This window comes from Ictalurus punctatus, chromosome 13 (assembly GCF_001660625.3).
Source record: "Ictalurus punctatus breed USDA103 chromosome 13, Coco_2.0, whole genome shotgun sequence".
Lineage (NCBI taxonomy): Eukaryota > Metazoa > Chordata > Actinopteri > Siluriformes > Ictaluridae > Ictalurus > Ictalurus punctatus.
This window is the reverse complement of record NC_030428.2, coordinates 16,434,791-16,459,650: the sequence shown is the minus strand read 5'-3', so window position 1 is coordinate 16,459,650 and position 24,860 is coordinate 16,434,791. Positions and strand designations below refer to the sequence as shown.

Below are 24,860 nucleotides of genomic sequence, written 5' to 3'. Positions count from 1 at the left end.
TTTAATGATAGCTTACAGAGATGGAGAAAGAGGAAGAAAAGACAAGACAGAAAGGACGTCTTACATGGCAGCTAGCAATTTGTGGGAGAGAGGACTCGTTTGCCACACAGCATGATGTTTAGCAAATAGGTTTCTTTCTATAGGACTTAATGAATCTTTTTAATGTTTTTTTGTGTGTGCAGCCATTATTTCTTTCTGCTGATCAGGGTTTTGCAGTATGTTTGTGTGACTCTCAAAGGAAGAACACACATCTAAAAATTGCTGGCACTGTGGTATTAGGGGAAAGAGAGTTTGCAGAGAATAAACTTATCAACCTGTCAACTTACCTGTGCTAGAAAAGCCAGAGAAAATGGAAGGAATCTTTTAAAATAGTCCTACATTTCCATTGGATATGCTTAGTAAAGAATGCTAGCTACCACCACTAATCATCCAAACAAACAAACAATAACAACCATTTCTCCCTTGAGAGATTATACTTACTTAAAGCCAAAATTCAGAGTGATTGTGGCTTCACGGAGAGAGTCTAGAACTGCGGACAGAATAAAGATGTTTTCTCCATGTGTCTTCATTATAGAAAGTCATTGAAATTGATTATTTAAAGTAACAGTTACTCAGTAATGTAGTGTACTAGACAGCTGAACATATGAGGAAAACACTAGATGATGGGTGTGGTACTGGATTTACCATATAAAAATCAATAAAATACATGCTGATGTCATTTTGGTTTCCTGGCTGTGTGAAATTATTTTACTCCCCAATCTCCTACTTCAAAACTTGGAAACAGTTTGATTCACATCTGTGCTCCAGTGAGTCTCTGACTGTGGTGAGCAGTGTATCCTACAGCTCTTTAGTGTGTGACTAAAACTGAGCTAATGAGCAAACAGTAATGATGGAAAGCGCACACACAGATGATAAGTGGTAACAAGTAAAGGACAGCAGATTTGTGCCATGTGAGTAAGTTTTTGCAAAGCTTAACCAAACATAATGTTTTTCTTTCCCACTCGGTTCTCTTCTTTTACCAACCACTTTCATTTTCTACAATATGCAGTGGGGTATGATATTTTGGAGCTGCTGATACACCCATAGGACAGCCTAAAAAGTTCAAACTGCCATCAGCTACAAACTATGCCTGCTGTAACCCTAGGTAAGATTAGTATGTGTATTGGCAAATAAAAGCACAAGAGAAAGAGCGACAAAGTTAGTTTCTTTTAAAACTATTATTTTTAATATCCTGCTATTGCTTTTCAGTACAGAGTTTAGTCTTTAAAATGTCAGTTCAACACGCTTTGCTTAATTTCACACAATTTGATTTGAAAAGATTCAAAGCAGACAAATTATCAAAGAGGTTAAAGATAAAGATCTTTAAATGTTAGTACCAGAGGCAAGAAAAGATTAATCAGATTATATAAACAAAATGGTTATTAGCTCACACTTTACATGGAAAGGCACAGAAGTCAAGCAACACTTAAACTCAAAAAGACAAACCTAGTGGCCCAGCAAACTATATTATGCTATATATTAAGGTATATATAATAATAACTATATTATTAAGGAATTGAAGCAATGGCTACAACATTATGCTGGGCATTAAATAATATTGTTCAATAACTCAAAATAATAATAATAATAACAACCTCATTGGCATTTTGCATTAATATGATATGCTAACACCAGATTTCAATGGAATAACACAGATCATGATCGAGTGACTGAAAAACTTCTCCCAAATACCAATTTCTGTAATAAGGCATAAGAGTTCATATCAGAAAACATGATTTAATGTTATTTCATACATACAAAATGTGATAGAAAAATACATTTTATAGTTGTTACAATGGTTATAAATAGGACCAGACATTTCCAGTGGAATAAACAAGACTGCTTAAAAAAAGGGAGGTGCAGTTGACTGGTGTAGATCGTATTCAACAAATCAAACACACACACACACACACACACACACACACACACACACACACACACACGTACGTATGCACGCATGTACACACACACTGCCAATTACACAATCTTATAATACTGCTCACAAAAAGAAATAAAACAGATCAAACCTAGGAAAACATCTTAGAACCCAGAACTCCCATTTTGAAGTCAATTGAGAAGTTTGTTGTGTTTCAAAATATTTTCCTGTCCTGATTCCCACGTGTCAATAAAAGAAATGACATAAAATTTCTAGACCTTTAAAAACTACTTAATATATGGCACTAAATACAAAGTAACAGAAAAGAGATACTGAAAATCCAGTTATAACAACCGAAATAAGAACGATTATTCTTGTTAATAATGTTACAAATTAAATAACAAAAGCAATCTCCATATTCTCGATTGAGTTTCTAATCGAATCGTTTCCTTGTTAATGCTTGGCTCTGTAATCTGGAAGACCTGCTGGAAAACTTCATGAAACTTGGCAAGAGCAACTCAATTGCATAGACTTCTAGTTTTAAGATTCCATTTGCTTTATTTCACAGTTCACGTCGTAATAGTGTAAAATTGAAAAGAAAATCACCTTCTACAACACTTGCTGAATCCATCTTACATTTATAATTCATAGAACCAGTGACTAAATAGTAACTAAAACCTTCTCTGTAACAGTTTCAGCATTTTTTTTGTTGATGCATAAATGCTGTTTTGACACGAGCTTCATAGTGGAGGAGCAGATGTTACTGCTGAACCAGAGTATCACAAAGTAATCAGTATTTAATATACTGCATGCGCGTGGCACATAACATAACGCACGGCACGACTGTAAATCAGAGTTAGAAATAATGTCTAAGCATAAATGTTTAAAAAAAAAAAATCTAATTTGCAGGGTGCGTTTTTGGCATTCATCCCATTAACTAATAAAGAAATGAAGGAACTGATTATAATCGATATGTTCTCATAAACAGTGATGGATATTCATCCACAATGATCATATGTACTGTAAAATAAGGCACTTCAAATGTTAAAAAAGACATTTTGGTCTCTAAAATCTTTCCATTCTTCTTTGTCATTTAATGCATGTACAAAAAAAGAAACATTGTGAAAAATAGAGTAATTTCACCTGCAGCAACCTCATATCAAAAAATGCATGAGCTAGTCTTCAGTGCTTGTAAAATTATTCTTATTTATAAATGCATTTTATTCTATTTGTCTTTAAGATGCTGATGGGCAAGAATGGCTTTTACTTTATCAATGTACATTATAACTTTGAGTTATCTTTTTTAAAAAAAAAACTTTTGCAGATTTCCCCTGCTCATCTTCACACTCTCTCGTACATGAACATGCTGATACACGTGAACACATTACACAGCCACAAAGTTTCAGTCCTGTGTGTCTCCACAACTTTATCAAAGCACCAGCTTAATGCTCAATCTCTATATGCTATTACGAGAACTGTTGTGTGTGTGTGTGTGTGTGTGTGAGAGAGAAAGTCTGGGTGGAACTAGTAATGATTTTGCACATGGTGTTCCAGACCATATTATTGCTTTTATGTTGCTTCAGTGCAGGCTGTGGAGACTAGATCACCTGACCATGGAGGTCCTCAGATGGACGGTTGAGTTCAGGGGGACTGTCACTGCTGTGTTGTATTAAGTGAATTAAATCTGATTCGTTGCTCACCAGCAGGCTGCGAGTACGAGACAAGTGAAGGAGGAGAGCCAGAGAACTGGTCAGCACACAGGCAATGGTCAGGTCATCATTGGGTGAAGAGTTGAGAGCTCAGAGGGTCATTGGTTAGTTGCCGGTGGCAGCTGGGTGGTTAGGAAACAAACGGACAGACAGATACGTAAAGGGGAAAAAACCAAAAGAAAAGACACATAGGAGGACACAAAAGAAAAAAAGATAGAGAAGGAGATTAGTGTCCGCTAGTGACAGTCAGATGACAACATGACATTACTAATCAGAGCTACTGTCAGAGAAACTGTTTTAATATCTACATTAAATAAGGCAAAATCATGACAGCCTCATGATTTCACACGAAAGACCAACTCCCAGGTGAAAATGGTTAAAGAAGCAGAGAGGTGAATCAATTACAGAATTCAAATTATACCAACACCACCTAATGGTTAGTAGCAGTCAAAATATGGCAGGTGAACATGATTTGTAGACTTGATTAAAGAGTTCAATAAATGTGTGGTTTGTTCTCTGACTGCTATTAAGCATTACAGTGCTCATTCAGTCCAAAGCCATGAAGCTGCTAGTGATAATGGGTTTGAATTCATGAGTAGTTAAAGAGATGTGATTGCAGAAAATCAAGAGATATATATATAAAAAAAAGACTCAATTTTTTCCCCTTGCAGAATACAAAAAAATGTCATTTTTGACTCAAGCAAAGTTTATTGTCTTTAAAATCTGTCTATTTACAATAATACAAAAACACAAACAAACAAACAAAACAGAACACCAAAACAACTACTGAAGGCGGGGCGCAGAATAACGAGGAAGAAACAATAGACAAAACTGCAATATTTCATAGGACAGAGAATATAAAATGTACTACACAAAATCATTGTAATTTCTATAATATTTGAGGCTCTAGAAACATGTTCTGTATTTTTCTCTAGCATATATTTCCTATTTCTCACATATACAATATAATCTGAATTTCATAAATTTTTTGATGCTGTAGAAATATTGTTTTCATAAATGTAAAAGAAAGAAAGAAAAAAAAACACTATGCAAGTAAATACTCTGTTTTTTTTTTTCTCAAATAAGACAATGGCAACAATTTAAAAAGAAGCAAAGAAGTTTACAATAAAACAAAACTTAGAAAATGGAATATTTCTTCAGATCATCTGCTCACACTGTGCCAAGAGAAAAAGGTACGAGTTTCTCAATAACACCACACAATTCTGAGCATTTTAACTCTTACAGAAAGGACACTCTTGACAATATTGTGACGATCGTTTGATCTTGCAAAACCTCGGCCCCAGCCCAGTCTACCACCCAGTCCTCTGTCCATCACAAAGAACTCTAACCTATGAGGTTTCATCTGTTTGTCTTTTTCCTGACATTTTCTGTCTAATAACAGACAAAGATCTGTTGATTTAAAAAATTCAGTGCAAACTATGTGCTGTATTTTTATGAAGAGGTATTTTTGCATGAGGAGCCATTCAGAGTCCATAAGCACAGCATATCACCTTTATAATGAAACAAGATGCACTCTGAATATCAGCTGTGTTGAGCATAATATAGAAGTCTGCTCAGATTTAATACTTATGATGACTCTCCTCCTCAAACAATTCATACCCTTCATACGAAACTGTCAATTTTCCCCATGTGACACTGACCACAACCTTTGACTTATGCTTATTGACCTTTACATTGGTGGCATTTTGCTATCTTGAGCTGCTGTACTTTATTTAAGAAGAGTATATTTAGCTAATGTAATACTCTTCATTAAGCCTTGACTTTGGGATGAAATAAGCAGTTAAACTGCAAATAGTGGGAATCCAAAGAATTTTCACCAAGCAAGTTGCACAGCTCACGTTCTGATTTTCATTATGGTATTTCTATTAATGAAATAAAAATCATCATATAAGGTCATGGGCAGTAGGTCAGATGAGATATTTTGACATTTTGTGCAATTTCACAATTGTTTTTCATTAATCTAGTCAGTTTTGTTTGTCGGTTATGTGTTAAGATTTTACAGTGGTAATTTTAATTTGATGTCAAATCAATAATCTTATAATTACACATCAGATTTAACTTTTAGGAATCGTTGATATTATATAAAGATTCCATAAACCAAAATCATTGTTTGATATGACTAATCTAGTGTAGTTTCATTATTGAGCCATCTCTGAAAGTCTGAGGGTCTTTAATCCTCTTCGATATGTTTTACTGTTTTGCTATAAAAAATGGTCCTGGCAAAAGACTTAATAAGAGTAGTCATTATGAAAAAGGTCACAGGTTTGTCAAATACAAATTATGTGAAACTATATAAATAAAATTATATGTAATTATATAAATAAAACAGGTAAAATAATAAAGTTAAGACAAAATGTTGACTGCTGTAGGAGTTTGATATACCACATGCAGAATGTTACACAATGGGCTTAATTTTCTGTATTAAGTAATTTCGCTGTAGAAAAGCTTCTATACATGCTCAGCAAGGCTGATGTAATACTGCAATATTGGGTTTACAAACTACAGTACAATGAATATTGTTGCTTGTTGATCAATTTTGCATTAAATGTGTTACACTTATTTGAAATTATGTTGGTCTTCAAATAACAGACTTATTCTTGTAAACATGGTCAATAACAAAAAAAAATCCCCTTTTATAAATTAATCTCGAAAAAAGTAAAAAAAACAAAAGAAAAACATAAACAGATTTTCAGGCACAGGATAAAACTGGTTGAATGGAATATACTAGACGTGAATGTATTTAAGAGTAAAAATGAAAAGACACAGGATGTAATTGACACAAACTAAATGAGAGAAAGAAAGAGAGACGCTAATGAGTAAGCTCCATCAGCCTTCATTGACTGGGAGTCATAAGGTCATCCCGTGGTCATCAGTGAAATAGAGCTCTAGTAAACACTATTTAACTCTGAACAACCCAAATAACTCTCTCTAATAAACTCGAGGCTTTACCTCCAAAACATGCAGTGTGATAAATCCACCTGTGAACCCATCCTGGATGTAACACGTATACATAGCATTATAAAACCTACATAAAAGTGTCATTAGAGCCCCTTTTACACCAAGTATTAACAAGTGCTTTTGGTGATATTGACAGAATACCTCCTGAGGTTATCAGATATGCACTGGGTTTGTATCTCAGGCTCTATACTGTGCTTACATCAGGCTGAGATTACAGAGAAAGTCTCATCATTTTTCATCATCAAGTCACTAATCAAAAGAGGAAAATTAAATTTAAGCTGTAAAATAAAAATTTTCTTCTACTCCTGCCATATGGATAACTACATCCACACTCCCACACTGATGCTAGTCAGTTTAATAAATGAGATCTGTGTAATGTGTAGAAAACCCAGACGTAAAGGTAAAGGTGTGATCGGGTCATTAATTATCCAGATACTGATATTCAGATACACATCACATGCCAATGCAAGGTGTAAATGGAGCTTATGGATCACCTCTGTCTAATTTTATACAATACACTTAAAATCACTGAGTTAGCTTAAATGCTAACAACTGCTTAATATTACATTACTTACATAACCATTTTAACAGTAGCTAAATGATGATATTTCTACGTATGTTTTTATGAACTAAATATAGTGTTACTCATTTCTGCCACCATCTTCAGTACATCCCCAACTTCTGGACATGCATAAACACACACACACACACACACACACACACACACACACACACACACACACACATTCAAGTTCAATGACAGTCATACTGTGCCCTCCACTAATATTGGCACCATTGGTAAATATCAGCAAAAAAGTTATGAAAAATTGTCTTCATTGTTTAACCTTTTGATCCTTTTGATCTTGTGTTAAGAAAATTCACAAAAATACTCTGCTCTCATGGATATCAAACAATTGCAAACAACACAGGTTTATCAAAAACAATAAATCTTTGTTAAGTATAGGTGTGCAACAATTATTGGCACCCCTTTAGTCAATACTTTGTGCTACCTCTCTTTGCCAAGATAACAGCTCTGAGGCTTCTCCTATAATGCCTGATGAGGTTGGAGAATACATGGCAAGGGATCTGAGATCATTCCTCCATACAGAATCTCTCCATGTCCTTCAAATTTCCAGGTCCATGCTAGTGGACTCTCCTCTTCAGTTCATCCCACAGGTTCTCTATGGGTTTCAAATCAGGGGGCTGGGATGGCCATGGCAGGACCTTGATTTTGTGGTCAATAAACTATTTTTGTGTTGATTTTGATGTATGGTTTGGATCATTGTCCTGCTGGTCCATGATGCCATGTATTCTAACAAAATGTCCAGGTCATCTGGCAGAAAAACATCTCCAAAACATTAAAGAGCCACCACCATATTTACCTGTGGGCATGAGGTACTTTTCCATATGGATACCTCTCTGTGTGCTCCAAAACCACCTCTGGTGTTTATTGCGAAAAAGCTCTATTTTGGTTTCATTTGACCATAGAACCCGGTCCCATTTGAAGTTCCAGTAGTGTCTGGCAAACTGAAGACGCTTGAATTTGTTTTTGGATGAGAGTAGAGGCTTTTTTCTTGAAACCCTTGTAATTGTAATTTGGAGACTTTCTGACCCCAAGACACAACTAACTTCTGCAATTCTCCAGCTGTGATCCTTGGAGATTTTTTGGCCACTCGAACCATCCTCTTCACAGTGCGTTGAGACAAAATAGACACACGTCCAATTCCAGGTTGATTCAGAACATTTCCAGTTGACTAGAACTTCTTAATTGTTGCCCTGATGGTGGTAATACGCATTTTCAATGTTTGTGCTATTTTCTTATAGCCACTTCCCATTTTGTGAAGCTCAACAGCCTTTTGCCACACATCACAGCTATATTCCTTGGTCTTACCCATTGTTATGAATGACTCATATTTATACCTGTAAAAAAGGAAGTAATGGTTGAACAATTTCCTGTTCCTAGTCACCCAGGTGTACTAAAAAAGTAAAATATTACTGGGAATATACTTAAAATATATTTTTCTCATATGAATTCATAGGGCTACCATTAATTGTTGCACACATATATTTAACAAAGATTTTTTTTGATAAGCCTGTGTTGTGTTTGTAATTGTTGATATCAAATGAGAGCAGAGTATTTTTGTGGATTTTTCTTTAACAAAAGATCAAAAGGTTAAACAATTCTTTGCTCATATTTACCAAGGCTGCCAATATTAGTGGAGGGCACTGTATATATTGTGATGTGTATTATGAACCAAGAGTATCAGTTTATGTGAAGAATGGTAATAATGGTTGAATAATTGTGGATGATGAATATGTCCATAATTATGATTAACTTTGTAGCTTGTACTGTGCCTGAAAGTGTAAGAAAGACACACACATCCATACATACACACACACACACACACACACACACACACACACACACACACACACACACACACACACACACACAAAGTATTGCTTGAACACTGGGGCTAAACTAACCTCTTTCTGCGGTCACTACCCTTTGGTAAGGATGGACGCGCATATCCTGCCTTCGTACTTTAGTAGTCACTGCACCTGCTTAGAATGTAATATTACCAATAAAATAGAAAGTAACATCACATAATTAATTATTACAACACATCAACAACAAAACACTGGAAAATAACTAAACAAAATACATCCACAACAAGCTAGTAAGACCCAATAAATCACAAAAAGAAGTGAAAATGGGCTTTGTTTTCATGGTGCAGAAATCTTCCATTATAATTTGTAAACACCCCAGGAATATCTATTAGGTGACACAAGACAAGTGTTTATATTTGCTTTACTTGCTGAACTATGACAACAGAGCCCTTAAGTCTCTCTCTCTCTCGCTTTCTCTCTCTCTCTCTCTCTCTCTAAAAAAAAAGGACGAACTGCTTTTACTAAGACAGATTAATTTCACACAGAATCTTATAGATAGATTTACATTGGCACATTGCAAGTGCTTCACTTATTACTACAGTTTATAACACAAAGTCAGCCATAATACTGATAATATTCTGAGAGCATTCAGAGATTAAGCAAGCACAGGGAATGTAGCTGACATGGTTTCAAACTGTAGGAGGATATTCAAAGCAAAGTGATAGTGACAAATCTATTTGATTAATCATTAATAATAAAGTTATCTTTAATTTAAATTTATAATTAATTCATAAGTCAAAGACAAACCAAAATAATCCAAAGTTACAAAAGAATAAACTCTGGGAAGTTAAGACCAGTGTAAACATCAGTAGTAAATGATTTTTGTCTTGGTATTTCTATTTTTTTGTTAACAAACTATTAAGGGTTTTTGTTTTATTGTTCTGCAACTGATATAAAACAAAAAACAGTTAACACTTTTGAGGAATGCAGACTGTCCACGAACTCTACTAGCCTTTTGTAGGGAAAGCCATACCTAAAAGAGTGAGACAGAGTGCTAAAATTAGTTTATTTGGTCCCAAAAATACCAAAACAGCATCCGGAAGAAAATTTCCTATTTGGTGATGGCATATTAAAATAGATCAGAAACATGAATCTGGACATGAACTAGTATACTACAACGCACCAACAGAGTTACAACTACTTACCTAATACACCACTGGAGTCAATGGGATACTCAAGGATAGAGGTGGCAGGGGCCAGAGTATAGGGATACTCGTATGGGGTGTAGATAATACCCGACTCGGGGGTCTGGGGCATCAGTGTAGCAGTGGGGTGAGGGGTGCCAGCAGGCATTAGAGCAGAGGTCTGGATCTGTCGGATTAGAGGCATGAGGGTGGGACCAGTAGGCGCAGGAGTACGCAGGGCTGCAGTGGGCATCACTGGGGATGGGCCGGTGATAAGGCGTGGAGCCTGGGCAGCCAAAGAGAAAGCCAAGGCTGCTACAAAGGAAAAGATGAGATACACAGATACAAGAAAAAACACGGACAAGGAGATGTCAAAGAAAGGGAGGCAAATAATAATAAAATTAACTGCTTACCGTGTCTTATCTTGTTGAAAACAAAGCTGTTAGTGAAACTACCGATCTATGCACATACTACACAACCGTACTAGTAAATATTGAGTATCTAGAATGGACAGGAGGAAAGAGAGACAGAGAACTGACACCAATCTGAGCAGGTGCACAGATTTTTTTAAATGGGAGGCCTTACGTGATTTGATATTGGCATCTCGGTATGTGCCATTGAGAATTGCCAGCTCCATCAGCTGCATCTTTTTCAAGTTGTCTTCACCTTCAGCCTGTCAACACACACACACACACACACACAAAATGCACTTCAATTGAAATATTACACATAGGAATGTTATTTTTAAATTGTCATGGTTTCGTGTTTTCTAAGAACCAATTGAGGAGACTGTTTATCAAAATCTTTCAATAGAGACTATTTAAACACCATTTTATTTCTGTTTCATCTGTGTGGTGAACTAGTGCTGGGTTTCAGAAGTGCTAGCCTAGTACTGTGTATACAAGCTAGGGTTTCCCACTTGCTAACAACTCGAGTGTGAGTTGCTTCAACGCTGTCTAAACAAACCAGTCAAAATGAACATGCAGAGCACAGAGGTTAAAGATACAGCTCATGTTTCTTTCAACAGCTTGGAATCAGCACCTCAGCTTCTCACGTTTTCTCCATCTCCTGTTCCATCTACGTCTGCCACTTCACTGTATACCTCTTTTACTATCTACTTCCCTTCTGCTGTCTACTTTTTCCATATTTCTGCAGTTTACTCATTCTGGTCGTTCCACTCATACTCTCTGTACAGTCCAAATTCTCACCGTCTCTAAAGTGATAGCCAATGGTTCTTCAAATTATCTTCACACATATTACCATTTTTCTATTACTCTATGTCCCTCATCTCAGTTAAAACTATCTACCAAAATTGACACTTTACTATATTTTTGAAACTTGTTATTTTGAATACAAAATTTGCTATCTGAAATTTGTACTGTTAGTAGTACTTTTGTACTGTTAGTACTTTGACTTCAGTTATACAAAGAACTGACTCTGCTTGCAACTGCAACTCAGACGAGCTGTGAATCTGGTATTTTTAATGATCTGCTCAACATAGGTTCAGGTCAGGTCAGAGTAAAGCAGGCCACAGAATGATCTAAACTATGTCAGCAAGCACAATGGAAAAGAAAAGCTGATCCATTCAGAGTAGGATCAGAGTGTGTGTGTGTCCTTTGCTTAGAATGCTGATGTCTGCCTACCAAATGGCCTCAGAGCGTGATATGGGTCAGTATGGGCATGGCTGTGCAGTGATCAGTGTGCCATCAATGAAACTTTCCAAACCAGTGTAACAGTTAATGTATGTATGACAGTGAGCTCAATGGTATAATAATACCTTACTTAAAAATACAAACTGAACCTTTAAGCAAATGTCTTTCAAAGACTGCTGGAGTGTGGTGTGGTCACACACTGACACACCATAAAAATAGATAGCTGGATATTTTTAGTAGTCTGGTTGAATCCACTCCTATCCTGTTAGTCTGGGTGGAGGCGGTGGAAGTGGAAGCGTATTGTTAAACAGGACACTGTATGCTTAGTTGTGTGCACACATGCGTATGTATGTACAGTTTTTTGTCCCCCATGCAAAAGAGTGTCTCAGTTTAAAGGGTTAAAACCTTAGTAGCACTATGTTCAAACAGAAAAGCTCAATATAAATTATAATCCATGTATACTTCCTTTCCTTTGAGAAGCAAGAAAGGATTGCCAAAATTACCCCAGCAGATGGAGGTTAAATGTGATTGTGTGAATGTTATCTGTTATAGATTTTGAATTGGCAGCTGGCTATTTTACCATCAACTGGAAAGTAATATACCACTTTTTGTTTCGGATTTATTACACTACAATTACTATACTACATTACTATAACATAGTACTAGTCTCAAATATACTGATCACAAAAACTAGTGATGCACCAAAAGGGAAATTCTGGGCCAAAACCAAATATTCAGGATGCACTTAGTTTTTTTGTATAATTGTGTTATTATTAGATTTTTTTTTTATTCATTTCATGAATTTAATTAAGCTGAATTGAAAAACTACAAACCAATAAAATTATCACATTTTTATTGAAATTAAAATATCAAAACAAAAACAATATTAAAATATAATATTCTTGAATTATTATTGACATTTCGGTGCATCCCTAACAAAAACCACTGTTTAAATATTTTACTGCAAAATGACTTGTATGAGCTTACATGATTGATTATCATCAGTGCCTCCTGATGTCAACATTGCTGAAATTTAGAAAGAACTTTCCCTCCATTCACAACTATGAACCACCAAAAGGGCACAACTGTCAATCATGGATCACTGGAGTCCAATGACAATTACCATGGCAGCACAATGAGCCACACATTCCACATCACCCCTGAAGCTGGAGGTCCACTTCCAGTCAGAAATAAAACCTTACCTTCTTCAGCATTCTCTTTATCTTCTACAATGAAGTCTTGTTTTTCTATGTGTAATATTTTACGGACCATTTGATGTGCTAGAAAGTGGAATTTAGATTGAATCACAGTTCAGCACACATTTCCTTTTCCCTTTAAATTTCACAGGCATCTCCTGCTAACCTGCCATCTCTTACAGCTTTATCATCATTCAGCTCTACACCTGATGGCAACACAGAGCCTTCTGGTGGCCCCAGTGGGCACACAGAGTCCCGACCCCTCGTCTCTCGTTAAATTTTTAAGCAGTCAATTAAGCCCATTAAATCTGTCCACACTGCTCACCTTTGAACATTAGAATCAAGTGTGTGTGCTTTTCTCTTCAGTGCCAGTCTTTCTATTTTCTGTACCACACTCTTTTTTCCTGTAAGGACTCAGTACAGCTAGCGTGGAAATGGCAGTCATGCTGAGCGCAGCTATTTAGATTGAATTTGCTCCCACTGAGCAAATACATTCATCAGTGCTTATGTAGCACTTCTTTTAACTGAAACCCACAAGTCTTGTTTGTTGAACCAAATCAGTGTGTTTTTGCCACTTTGACATTTTTCTTTAACTTGGTGATCTGATAAATACATGCAGCGTAAAGGGGGAAAAAGGTAAGAGTGCAAACACGTGACTCACTGCAGGCACAAGTAGCTTCTTAACTTCCTCCACAGCTCTCTTGAGTTTTATCTCAGCACGGTTCTGTGAGTCTTCAACTGTGATGAGTACATGCAGGTCCTCGTTCAGATGCTCCCAGTTGGGCTTTCCACGGTTCTGCTCCTCCTGTACAGATTAATGGATGGGAGAGCATATCCACGGTTACCATCTGAATCAGATGTACATAACTATGCCGGATGTAGAATTAATTTTTTTCAGATAAAAACATTTTTAATACTTGAGTACTTATGTCCAGCTGTACCACTGTGCCAGCCCCAGTTGCCCCGCCCAAACAAATGCTCACATTTGTTTACCCTGATATTGGTTGTGACAGAGCATATCTAAAGTGATTTACACCATAGCACTGTTGAATTCTTGATTCCGATTGGTCAGAAGGTATTGATTATTTATATTTATATTATATTATATTTCTATAACAGCATGGCTCGGAAAGCAGTGCTGATTACAAGGTAAATGATTCATTTATGCACGTGATAATACTTTATTGTTTCTATAGTAACAGTTAATTCACATAAAACACTAATAAATAGAATTAAAAATTAAAAAATTAAAAAATTGCTATTTGACTCTGTAACAGTCAGCAAGTTTTCCACCACAGGACAGTCCTCTCAGCAACATGACGGGCTGCCCTTTTTTTTCTTCTTTTTTTTTTTGCTTTTTCTGGATTATTAAAAAGAGGATGGTGGGGTAACTGTTTATGGCTACTATAACCTAGAAGAACTAACGTGTTTCACACGAGTTAAATGCAACCATAATCTGCGTATGAGTGTGCTGTTTTTAAAAAAAAAAAAATAATTACAAAAACTGTAATCACTGGCAGTGCTGTGTGCTGTGTTATGAGAATAATAAAACACTTCGGGACATGCTGTTATAAGAAAATAATCAACTTCAGCATATTGCTTTGGGAAAATGTGCTTTCTCCAGATGGGTTATCATCAGTCTGACTTTTACAACAAAGAGCTTGGATGAACAGCACAATCATTTACAATAAACACTCACGTGCCTTTCATTGGAGTGTAGTATGACATGCTGAAGAGAAGCGGTTTTAGGATGTGGAACAAAATCAGAAATGCAAAATCACAGCAAGGAGGCACTGTATTTACTAATTACTGGCTGCCTACTCACAAAGGAGCAATTACTTGATCAAATATACTGTATACACTCAGTAACAAAATACGTTTTAATGCTCCCGGGAGCTAGTTACATGCTAAAAGTGCTTCTTTGAAGTGTAGAAAGAGAACTATATTGGGTGATGTCAAAACAAATCTGTGCCATGAGGTCATGCGTTTGGCCTATTTGTTCATGCTTGCATTTCAGAAATGGCCGACATGCCTAGGGGTTGCATTATTTACACCTTCAAGCAAGTAGTAGTAAATCACCCTGTTTATATAGCAAGTCAGGATGTGATCTGTTGATCATTTTACCATCACTCTGATCCAGAACCACATTATAAGATTTAAATAACTGTATAAGACCATACACATACTCTTAATTATAACATCAATCACGTGGTATTATTTTAACTTTAGACATTTGCAGAACCAGACAGCAGAAACTGACAGGTTTTTAGTCACACTTAATGCTATCCATTAAAAACATTTCACATAATATGAAATCAGGCTGTTCTTTCATTTGCGAACAAAAACACACTGGCTCAAAGTGATATCTATAAAGCATGGGAATATTTCACGCCCTCCTTTGCGTGTTTCACAGGGATCATGATTGTAAATCTAATTTGGGTAGAAGTAAGAGAATACAGTGGGGGAAATAAGTATTGAATGCGTAAATTGTTTTTCAGTAAATATATTTCCAATGAGGTTAGTCACATGAAATTTTCACCAGACATCAGTATTAACTCAAGAAATTCTCAAATATAAAGAATTCGCAACATTAAAGTCCATAAATAAAGTTATGTGCAATAAAGCGGAATGACACAGGAACAAAGTATTGAACATGCTAAGAAAAAGCAGTTCTCCAAGCCAAGGTAAGGCAAGGAACCAGCTGAACAGCTGAAATCCGTAAGTAGTTAGAAAGTAATCATATCTCATAACTGTGCAAATTAATAGCGGCCGGGTTAATAAATTGATGGTCTAAAAAAAGGCTTTTCGTTACCAAAGTGTCACACAAGAAATATCTCATGATGGGTAAAAGCACAGAACTCTCCCAAGACCTTCACAACCTTATTGTTGGAAAACATATTGATGGAATCGGATACAGACATATCTCAAAACTTCTGAATCTTCCAGTAAGCACCATCAGGGCCATAATCCACAAGTGGAAGCAACATCACTACTTCAATAACCGGCCACGCACAGGAGCTCCTTGCAAGATTTCTGACCAGGGAGTCAGAAGAATAGTCAGAAGAGTAGCCCAAGAGCCAAGGACCACTCGGAAAGAGCTCCAGAAACACTTGGAGGCAGCAGGCGATGCACTCCACTGAAGAGTAGCCCAAGAGCAAAGGACCACTCGGAAAGAGCTCCAGAAACAGTTGGAGGCAGCAGGCGATGCACTCCACTGCTCACGTTCACCCTGCAAGACTCCATTACTAAAGGAAAGGCATGTCGAAGCTCGTTTAAAGTTTGCTACAACTCATTTGGACAAGTCTATGAAATACTGGGAGAGTGTAGTCTGGTCAGTTTTTGACTGTCATACTACACACCTTGTTTGGAGAAGAAAAGGCACTGCACATCACCCAAAAACACTATAACAACAGTGAAGTGTGGAGGTGGAAGTATCATGGTGTGAACTGTTCAGCGCATGGTACTGGCAGACTTCATGTTATTGAAGGAACGATGAATGAAGCCCTTTACCGGGAGATTCTTGAGAAGAATCTGCTGCCATCCACCAGGATGATGAAGATGAGACGTCGGTGGACGTCCAGCAGGAAAACGATCCAAAGCATACAGCAAAGGAAACTCTCAATTGGTTTCAGAGAAAAAAAAATCAAGGTGTTAGAATGACCCAGTCAATCACCTGACTTGAATCCAGTTGAATAAGATTTAAAGACAATACGTTTAGAGGAATGGGACAAAATCACACCTGAATACTGCGGCCGATTAATTTCTTCACACAGGAAGTGTCGTTACAAACAATGGCTTCTCCATCAAGTATTAAATAAATTTGAGTTAGCGTGTTCAATATTTCCTGTGTCATTCCACTTTATTACATATAACTTAATTTATGGAATTTAATGTTTGGATTTCTTTATATGTGTATATTTTTTGAGTTAATACTGATGTCTGGTGAAAATTTCATGTGAACAGCCTCATTGGAAATATATTTACTGAAAAAAATGTTGATGCATTCAATACTTATTTCCCCCACTGTACATGGATCCAGATGGCAGCTCTGTTTGAAGCCTGGCGTGTTTAGTCCTGGCTGCTTTTTTTTAAAGCCCCCTTCACCAATATCTTTTCTCGCTTTCCTTTATTTATATAATAATTTCCTCTGTTGCAATGTCAACCACCTCTGTAATTACAAAATTATGACTTAAATGTATTAGAAACACAGTGATATTGTAATATTCATATATGCAGGAGCACTGTTCATTGAGATGATTATTTTCGCAGCATTCAGGGCCTTTATCAGAAAAAAGCTCACTGGTGACTACTGTTAGAAAATGTAAATGGGAACCTCGGAGAAGCAGAGTTTAATTGCAGTGTTGAAATCCTTTTAAAATAATTTTTCAGACATGCAGCAGCATCGGAAGCTCCAAGTAGAAACCTGTACAAACACATTTTCATCGTGTCCAATTAAATGCCCTCTATTATCATGCATCTGACGAGAGCACTTGCGAAATTTGTGATGGTGCAGCTCTGAGAAAAATGGCTGCATGCCTAATGGATGAATCCTAAGGGATTCATTGAATTTCATTCATTCCCCCATCACTCTGAATTAGCATGGCGCAGTATCTCATCTGCCATATATTTAGTGTTGTTCAGCTACCAGTTATCATTCCACAACCACAGGCAGGTACATTTGAGCTGCTACTAGACTGTCATATTCCTTCACTCCAAAATCAAGTATGTGGCAGATATATACATTTCAGACTTCATCATCATACACCAAATCTAAATTTAAATGTACAGTTATTCATTAGACTTCATTACAGTACAACTGTCTTTAAGACAATAATTTGATTTGCTCTTAAAATTGGCGTGTAATTAAAATTGGATGTTACAGTGATTTCAAACTGTCTGCTAATGTAAAAACATGGACTAAATGGTTTTGTCAGAGACATATTGAAAAAGTGAAGCCATCACCGTTGCTCAGCTCTAAAAAGCAAAATGCTCCCCCCTTAAAATCTCTTACTCTAATAGCACTCATTTTCATTTTAATGCAAGTCATTTTTCCATCATGTCAGGCACCCTTGGAGGCAAACAAAAAGTCTGGGGTTTTTTTTTGGTTCCATAGTCGTGTAGGACAAAAAGATGAAACTGCATTTGACATGCATTAGCCATGCATATGCACAAATCCTATATCTACAGGCATAAGCATCCACATGACACTGTAAATCTATTGCAAATAATAAAATATCTTCTGAAGAGCAAAAAGGAAAAAGAAAAGAAAAAGCTCACCTTCTTCTTGTCTCTCATGGAGCCTTTGCCTCGCACCATTATCTTGCAGCCTGTCTCAGCTTCCAGCTGTTTGGCAGTGAGCCCACGTGGGCCGAGGATTCTCCCCACAAAGTTGAACTGCAAAGACACACCGCAAGAAGAAAAATATGCCATTGAATTAGAACGCAGTTGTAGGTCATGCACTTGTTACATATCTCCTGCTGTCAAAATAGTGTACAAACCTGGGCAAAGACCTGTCAATGATCGGCTAAATCATAGTGGCTGAGTGATTCACATGTTGACGGAATGATTTATATGTTATATTTATAATGTACATACCTACATGCATGAGTATTTAACGACACAAATTTGATTATGAAAGTACAGTTTGGGTTGTAACACTTGTAACTGAACCTACCACAACCTTTTATTTTGTCTCTTATTTGATTATATTGTTAAATCAACTTGGAAAGAAACCACAGGATGTCCTATGACCAGCTCTCCAATGTTAAAGACACAAACACACTACTGAACCAACACTGTTTCACAGCTGGAAACTTTGGCAAAGGTCTAATGTGCACTAAATCATGCTTAACATAATTTGATCAAAGAGATCTGGTAAAACTCTGAGGGAATCTGAGGAAAGTTTTGTACCCTGTTGTGAAATGATGAACATCCACAACCCAGTGGCTCTTATGAATGAAGCATTTGCTAAAGATCAGCCACAAATCTGTCCCATCTCTCATCCCGTGACACAGATCAATTTTTCACTTTGTTCTTCCAGGCCTAACACAGCACGACAACCATTTAAGACGTTTACTTACGATTAATGCTCAGTCATTTAGTTACCATTTCCAACTTTTACTGAGATGTTTTCCTCTGTTTACGTCAGTATATATAAAAGCGCTTTTCTGAAAATCATGTAGCAAATGATTTGCTTATAGCGCCTGTGCTTTTGTGCAAGCTGAATATTGCCTTAATGCCTTGATGGGTGTGCTCATTTTAAACCAAACTCATTTTTTAATTAATGAATCTACAAGAAATTGATTTGTCCACAGTGAACCTCTTCATATTAAAATGAATACTCTCTTCCTCAAATAAACAACTCAGTAATGAACACTTTTGATCTCAAGATCGCCTGAACTATATTACATTTTGAAGTTGATTTGCATCCACCAGTTCTTGACCCCCATTAGAAGTAATATTATACTTAAAAAATTAAACAGTACAGCTTCAGTTTCATGTGACATTAAATGTACTGAAAAGGAAAAATAATGAGGTACATGTGGAACATAGAGCCACACTAGGGTTGTCACGGTACAAAAATATCAGTAGTCGGTACCAATACCAGTAAAATTCCACGATACTCTGTACCAATTTCGGTACCAGAGCAAAACACAAAAACATGCTAATTAAACAACACACTATTTTATTATCTAATTTAAATATCAATGTAAAATGTAATTTTTTTAAATGCCATTCTGTATACTTCAAGTATATTATTATTATTAAAGCTACTAGGAGTTATCCAGGCAAGAGTAGAAATGTTTTTCTGACTGACTGATATTAAAGACATAAACAGTGCTAGCCACACCTCTATTATTTTCTAACACATAAATTTCAGATACATCGGTCATCAAAAAGCCTCTCATGTGTAAAATTTGTAAACCCCATCATGTCCTCCCATTTATTTTACCCCAATAAAAGTTAAATGGTTAATAAGGACTCCTGACCATATTAACTTTAAACGCGCGTATGCTAACATTATGTAAGCAAAAACGAGGACGTTTTCTTGCAATAAAACACTCAAATTAAACTATGCTACAACATTCATAATGCAACTGCTACCATCATTTTAAACTCACATGCTTGAACTGCTTGAATAAATACTGCGGTTAAGCAGCCGCTCTTCCTGAAAGCACGGTTAATCTATCCGCACATAAATTTTATTGGCGCAGGTTTTACACACTTAGCGATAACAGCACCGAAAGCGGAAAACGAGCATCCGAGAGAAACACATGTATTTCGCCTACTATATAGTAGGTAAGTATGCGGTTTCGGACACAGCCATGGTAACCGGGGGAGCTGCTGCTGCTTTGGCTCTTGTTGCACGGTGCACCCATGAAAAGTTCCCGACTGACTACCTGTCAGGCAGCACGTCAGTGCTGGGTTGACCCGGTACTACCGATACTTATGAAAATCTGGTACCGTCAACTTTTTTTCCTTTTTAGTAACGACTTGGTACCGAAGTACCGGTACTTTTGACAACCCTAGAACAGACATATACACGCAATGCACAAGTTATCTGATAACCTAGTACACGAAAGCCTAGTACATGAAACATAGATGACGCGGCATTACAAAGTATCACGTGGGAAACTGCTTTTAACAACAGACAAAATATAAGGAGTCTCGAGACCTTAAAGAGGAGAGCAGGTCTGCTTAGAGGAAATTTAGAAACCTCAGAAATTCACTCAGAAACCTTAATAAAAATGAATGTAATAAAGTACAAAATATGCACAAAACATGCTGAAAATATGCACATATTCCTAACAAAGCTACACTTCACCAGATCTGTGGTATTAATTTGCCAAAAGTAAAATCAGTTCTTCAGTTTGGCCTTTAAGCTTTACAAATGACCCAGCAGAAAAAAGGTCACATATCACTGAGCTAGTAAACTGAGCTGAGAGTTTTGACTGGCATGATAACTGCTGTGAACAGTAGCGCTAAAAAAAGGGATTTGTAACAGGGACTATTCAAAATGTTAATTTCAGCAAATTAAAGCAGTTCGTTTTAATGTCTTAATGTGATTTAATAAGCTGCAACTAATAGTGGCCTGGAATAATATGTTGTGTTTTTTGGCTGGTGGCTACACTGCTCTCAGAGTGTTTAACCTTATCTGTCAGGATGGCAGAGTGATAAGCCAGACAGCTGTCTCTCTCTCAGGGTCACAATGCATTCTCTTCCTTTTAAAGCCCATCTCCTCTGGCCTGATCACAGCTGCTGCGGCCGCCGAGCCTCTGTGCTGTATATTTAGAGCTGAGCTCATCAGACTACCGTGTGGCAAAAGGCTGTTTGTGTCATTGTTGATCACTGTTTTGCACAAGCATCATCTCTCCAGTACATCACAAGGTTACATTTGCGAGAATATGAGCACGTGCATAAATCCATGCACACAAACACATGTCCGTGTCCATTTTGTTAGGCTCGTAGGACTTACATTATAGAGACTGTAATAGACTGTGCAGCTCAGTGGCCCACATAGTAACATCTCAGCACTTTAGTATGCTTATTACAGTCCTCAGGTGTGACTCAATCACAAACAAATGTGCACTGAGAATATTAATGATGAGCAAAAAAGCAAACACATAATTGAATTTCTCACATCAGGACTTTTTTCCCCTTGTGCCATTTACCAGTTTTGCTAAATTCATCTGAAGTGCTCAACTTTAAATTAACAACAACAAAGAATCAGACAAATCTCATTACCAGCCAACACAGAGAAAGAGATGAGGAAAGGAAAGGGGAGGGAATGAGAAAGGGAGAGAGAAGAATATTAAGGGAGGGAGAGACTGAGAAATAGGGGGCAGCAGTCTCAAAATCATTCTCGGAGATTATATCACAAAAGTGAGAGAGAGTGCAACTGAGCGGAAAAATAATCAGAAGGTGAATGTAAACACCTCTCATCTCTGTCTCTATCATCTCTCCATCATTTCCTTCAAAGCTCTTGTTTGTTTTCTGTTTCATGAGCGACAGGTGCTGGGAAGGCAAGAATAACTTTCTAGATCATTCTTCCTAAATGAGGCAGCTCAGAGAGGAGACATAGTCCAGAGCCTTAAATGCCTCTCCACCATCAGCTCTGGGCAGTTTTACAACACGCCCCCTGTGACTGCTGAGGTATTGTGGGAGGCTTGTCAGGGATTATCAGAATGCTGTTAATATTACAGGAGATAAAAGTTGCGCTCTAAACAAGCACAATAACTGATTACATACATCCAAACTGGGCATTTGTGTTTCTTCACTTAACATACAACAGATGCGGTGTCTACACTGTCCACAAAGTCAATATTTTTACAGCATTTTAAAAAGTTCTCCGTCACTTTAACTGAATTCTTTGACAATGTGAGGTTCGATGTCTAATTATGTCAGCGCTGAATACATGATCCTTACAAACAAATCCTGGAAAAGCCCCGTGTGTACACATTAGTCATATTCATCTCATTATAAGCAGATTCACTTATTGTCCAACTCTGATCCATATTTGCAGTATTTGCATTTAAAAAGATTAGATTTATACTGTGCTAAAATTATATTCCACCCTGATATGAACAGCAAAGAAGAAAGGTTAATGATAACTAAACATCAGATACGATACATCACTCAGAAGATTTTGCTGGATGTTTCTCATTCAAACTCAATTACCCCCCGACCTCACTATCCCAACTGTCAGCTCTTTAAGAAAGCAGACACGAATCACTCAATGTGTTTTCTGTATAATAAATATAACCTAAAATGCCTCTAAATAAATAGCCATTAGTAATAATAAATGTAATGCATGTAAAATGTGGATAATAACTAATTTGATGTTTGCTGTATTGTGGTTGAATCATCATCAACTGCAAATTCTGATATATACATAGTATTTGTTTCTATACACTTTTCTGACCATGTACAATAGAAAACAAAATACTGAACTCAGAATTACGCCCATCACAATAATTATGTTAATCAACTTATCGTACGATATATGGACATAGCCTCGATATTGCCCATTGTGTTAACATGCATGTTATTTACATAAGAATGAATGTGACCAACATTTTATCCATTCACGCTGCTTCTGTCCTCTTGTCTGCTCTAGCTGTCAAATTAAAATTCAAACTTTTAATATTCCCCAAATATAAGATAGAAATGCACATTCGAAAGCAAATACTGTGCTACATGCAAACATACTGCTGAAAAAAAATACATGCAAGATATTAACAATGCACTAAAAGGTTTTATAGAAAAATAATCCAGTCATAGATAATAATGTCAGGGATTGAGCCTCTTAAGATGCGTGAGCTGAAGCTGAACAATGAATGAACACCAGTAAACTGTAGCGCTTTACTAGCAGGTTAATGAACTCACCCAAGCGCATCCTATACACCTGAGTGTATAATCAGACACATACACAACATAAACCTAATACTATAACTTGCTTCTGAACAAAATGACACGAATGCACAAGTGAGCTTTAACTTAAGTAACACGCTAGAAAGTCACATTGTGAATACGCTCTTTCCATAACAACGCACTAAAACACGGACAATGAGTAACTAAAGCCTAAAGAATTCACAGTATTGTATTACAATGTCTGAATATTCCTAAGAATTAAAAGTTCATTGCTCTTTGAAAGGGTGTACTTGCATTATTATGTTATTATATAATCATTATATCAGTGGCATAAAAAGGTCTTAAAATGACAATAATATTGTCTATTGTAATTATTTCTAGGACAATATATCGTCCAAACAAATGTAGCTTTCATGACAGGCCTAGTCAGAATAAGACAAATTCTGACTAGAATTTCCTTTGTGCTGCACTAATGCTATATTCAGACAGACAGCTCAAATCTCATTTTCTGGCATATTCAATCTCAGTGATGGCTGTGATGTAAAACATGAGCTGTGATAGGTTGTTTAGAATAAATTTGAGTATTTTCATATTTATGCTTTCGAGTACAAAAAAGAATTTCTACTGTTAAAATCACCCAACTGCCTAACCTTTTTTTTTTTTTTTTTTAAACAACCAATACATGACTACAGTCTAAACAGACGAAGCAGATGTCGATCCATGTAAATAAATCAGATTATCCTGCTATTTCAGCATAGCCTAACTATTTGGAACGAAATAATGAAAAACTTATTTTGTTTGTTTTAACTAGCTGGAGCAATTTAATTTGTTACTTCAGCTCAAGAATTATGTTATTTCTGTAAATAAGGAGGTGTGGATTGAGGTAATTAAAGATCTTGCCATCCTCCAACTTCACACTCATTAATAATCAGCACAGGGTTTCTATTTGAAGTTAAATTTTCCATGACTCCTCAGCAAATAAACTTTTTTTCATTAAATTTCTTTCTATTTCAGACTCTTTAAACCAAGTCTCAATTCCACAATGCTCCATGGACAAAACACCTAATTGGTTATTACATAAGTAATCAGTAATAAACACTTATATAACAAGCAATGCTTATATATATATATATATATATATATATATATATATATATATATATATATATATATATATATATATATATATACATATACACACACACACACACACACACACATACTGTCAAACTGCCACTCAGGGAAACCTCTATACCACAACCCATAGAATTCCCGCCATTAACAAACTCACAATAGGAGCCTCATCAACACTCACAGCAAAATGTTTACTTTTATCTAACATTAATGAATAAATCTCATTTCCACTGGTATATTGTGATTTGAATATAACAATTATGACTTTTTCACGTTTGACTTTAACATTCAAGGTAATACAGCTACAAAGCACAATAATAGTAAAAAAA

At 36.4% G+C, this 24,860-nt stretch overlaps 1 protein-coding gene across 13 annotated transcripts in view; it reads right to left on the bottom strand.

Annotated features, from left to right (window-relative positions):
* Positions 1-1,756: 1,756 nt before the first annotated feature.
* qki2 (QKI, KH domain containing, RNA binding 2) overlaps positions 1,757-24,860 on the bottom strand; it is a 33,885-nt gene continuing 10,781 nt past the window's right edge. The window contains exons 3-8 of one of the 13 annotated variants that reach the window (XR_006983498.2): positions 18,304-18,420; positions 13,688-13,831; positions 10,764-10,851; positions 10,200-10,464; positions 9,091-9,168; positions 1,757-3,746 (exon numbers count right to left, since the gene is read on the bottom strand). Coding sequence is in view for 10 of the 13 variants with exons in the window: in XM_017483852.3 (XP_017339341.2) it covers positions 3,730-3,746; positions 9,091-9,168; positions 10,200-10,493; positions 10,764-10,851; positions 13,688-13,831; positions 18,304-18,420 (738 nt within the window). In the remaining 3 variants the exon portion in view is untranslated. Of the gene's footprint in view, positions 10,028-10,199; positions 10,494-10,763; positions 10,852-13,687; positions 13,832-18,303; positions 18,421-24,860 lie in introns of all 13 variants that reach the window. The other 12 variants (XR_006983499.2, XR_006983497.2, XM_017483854.3 and 9 more) reach the window with 12 other exon arrangements.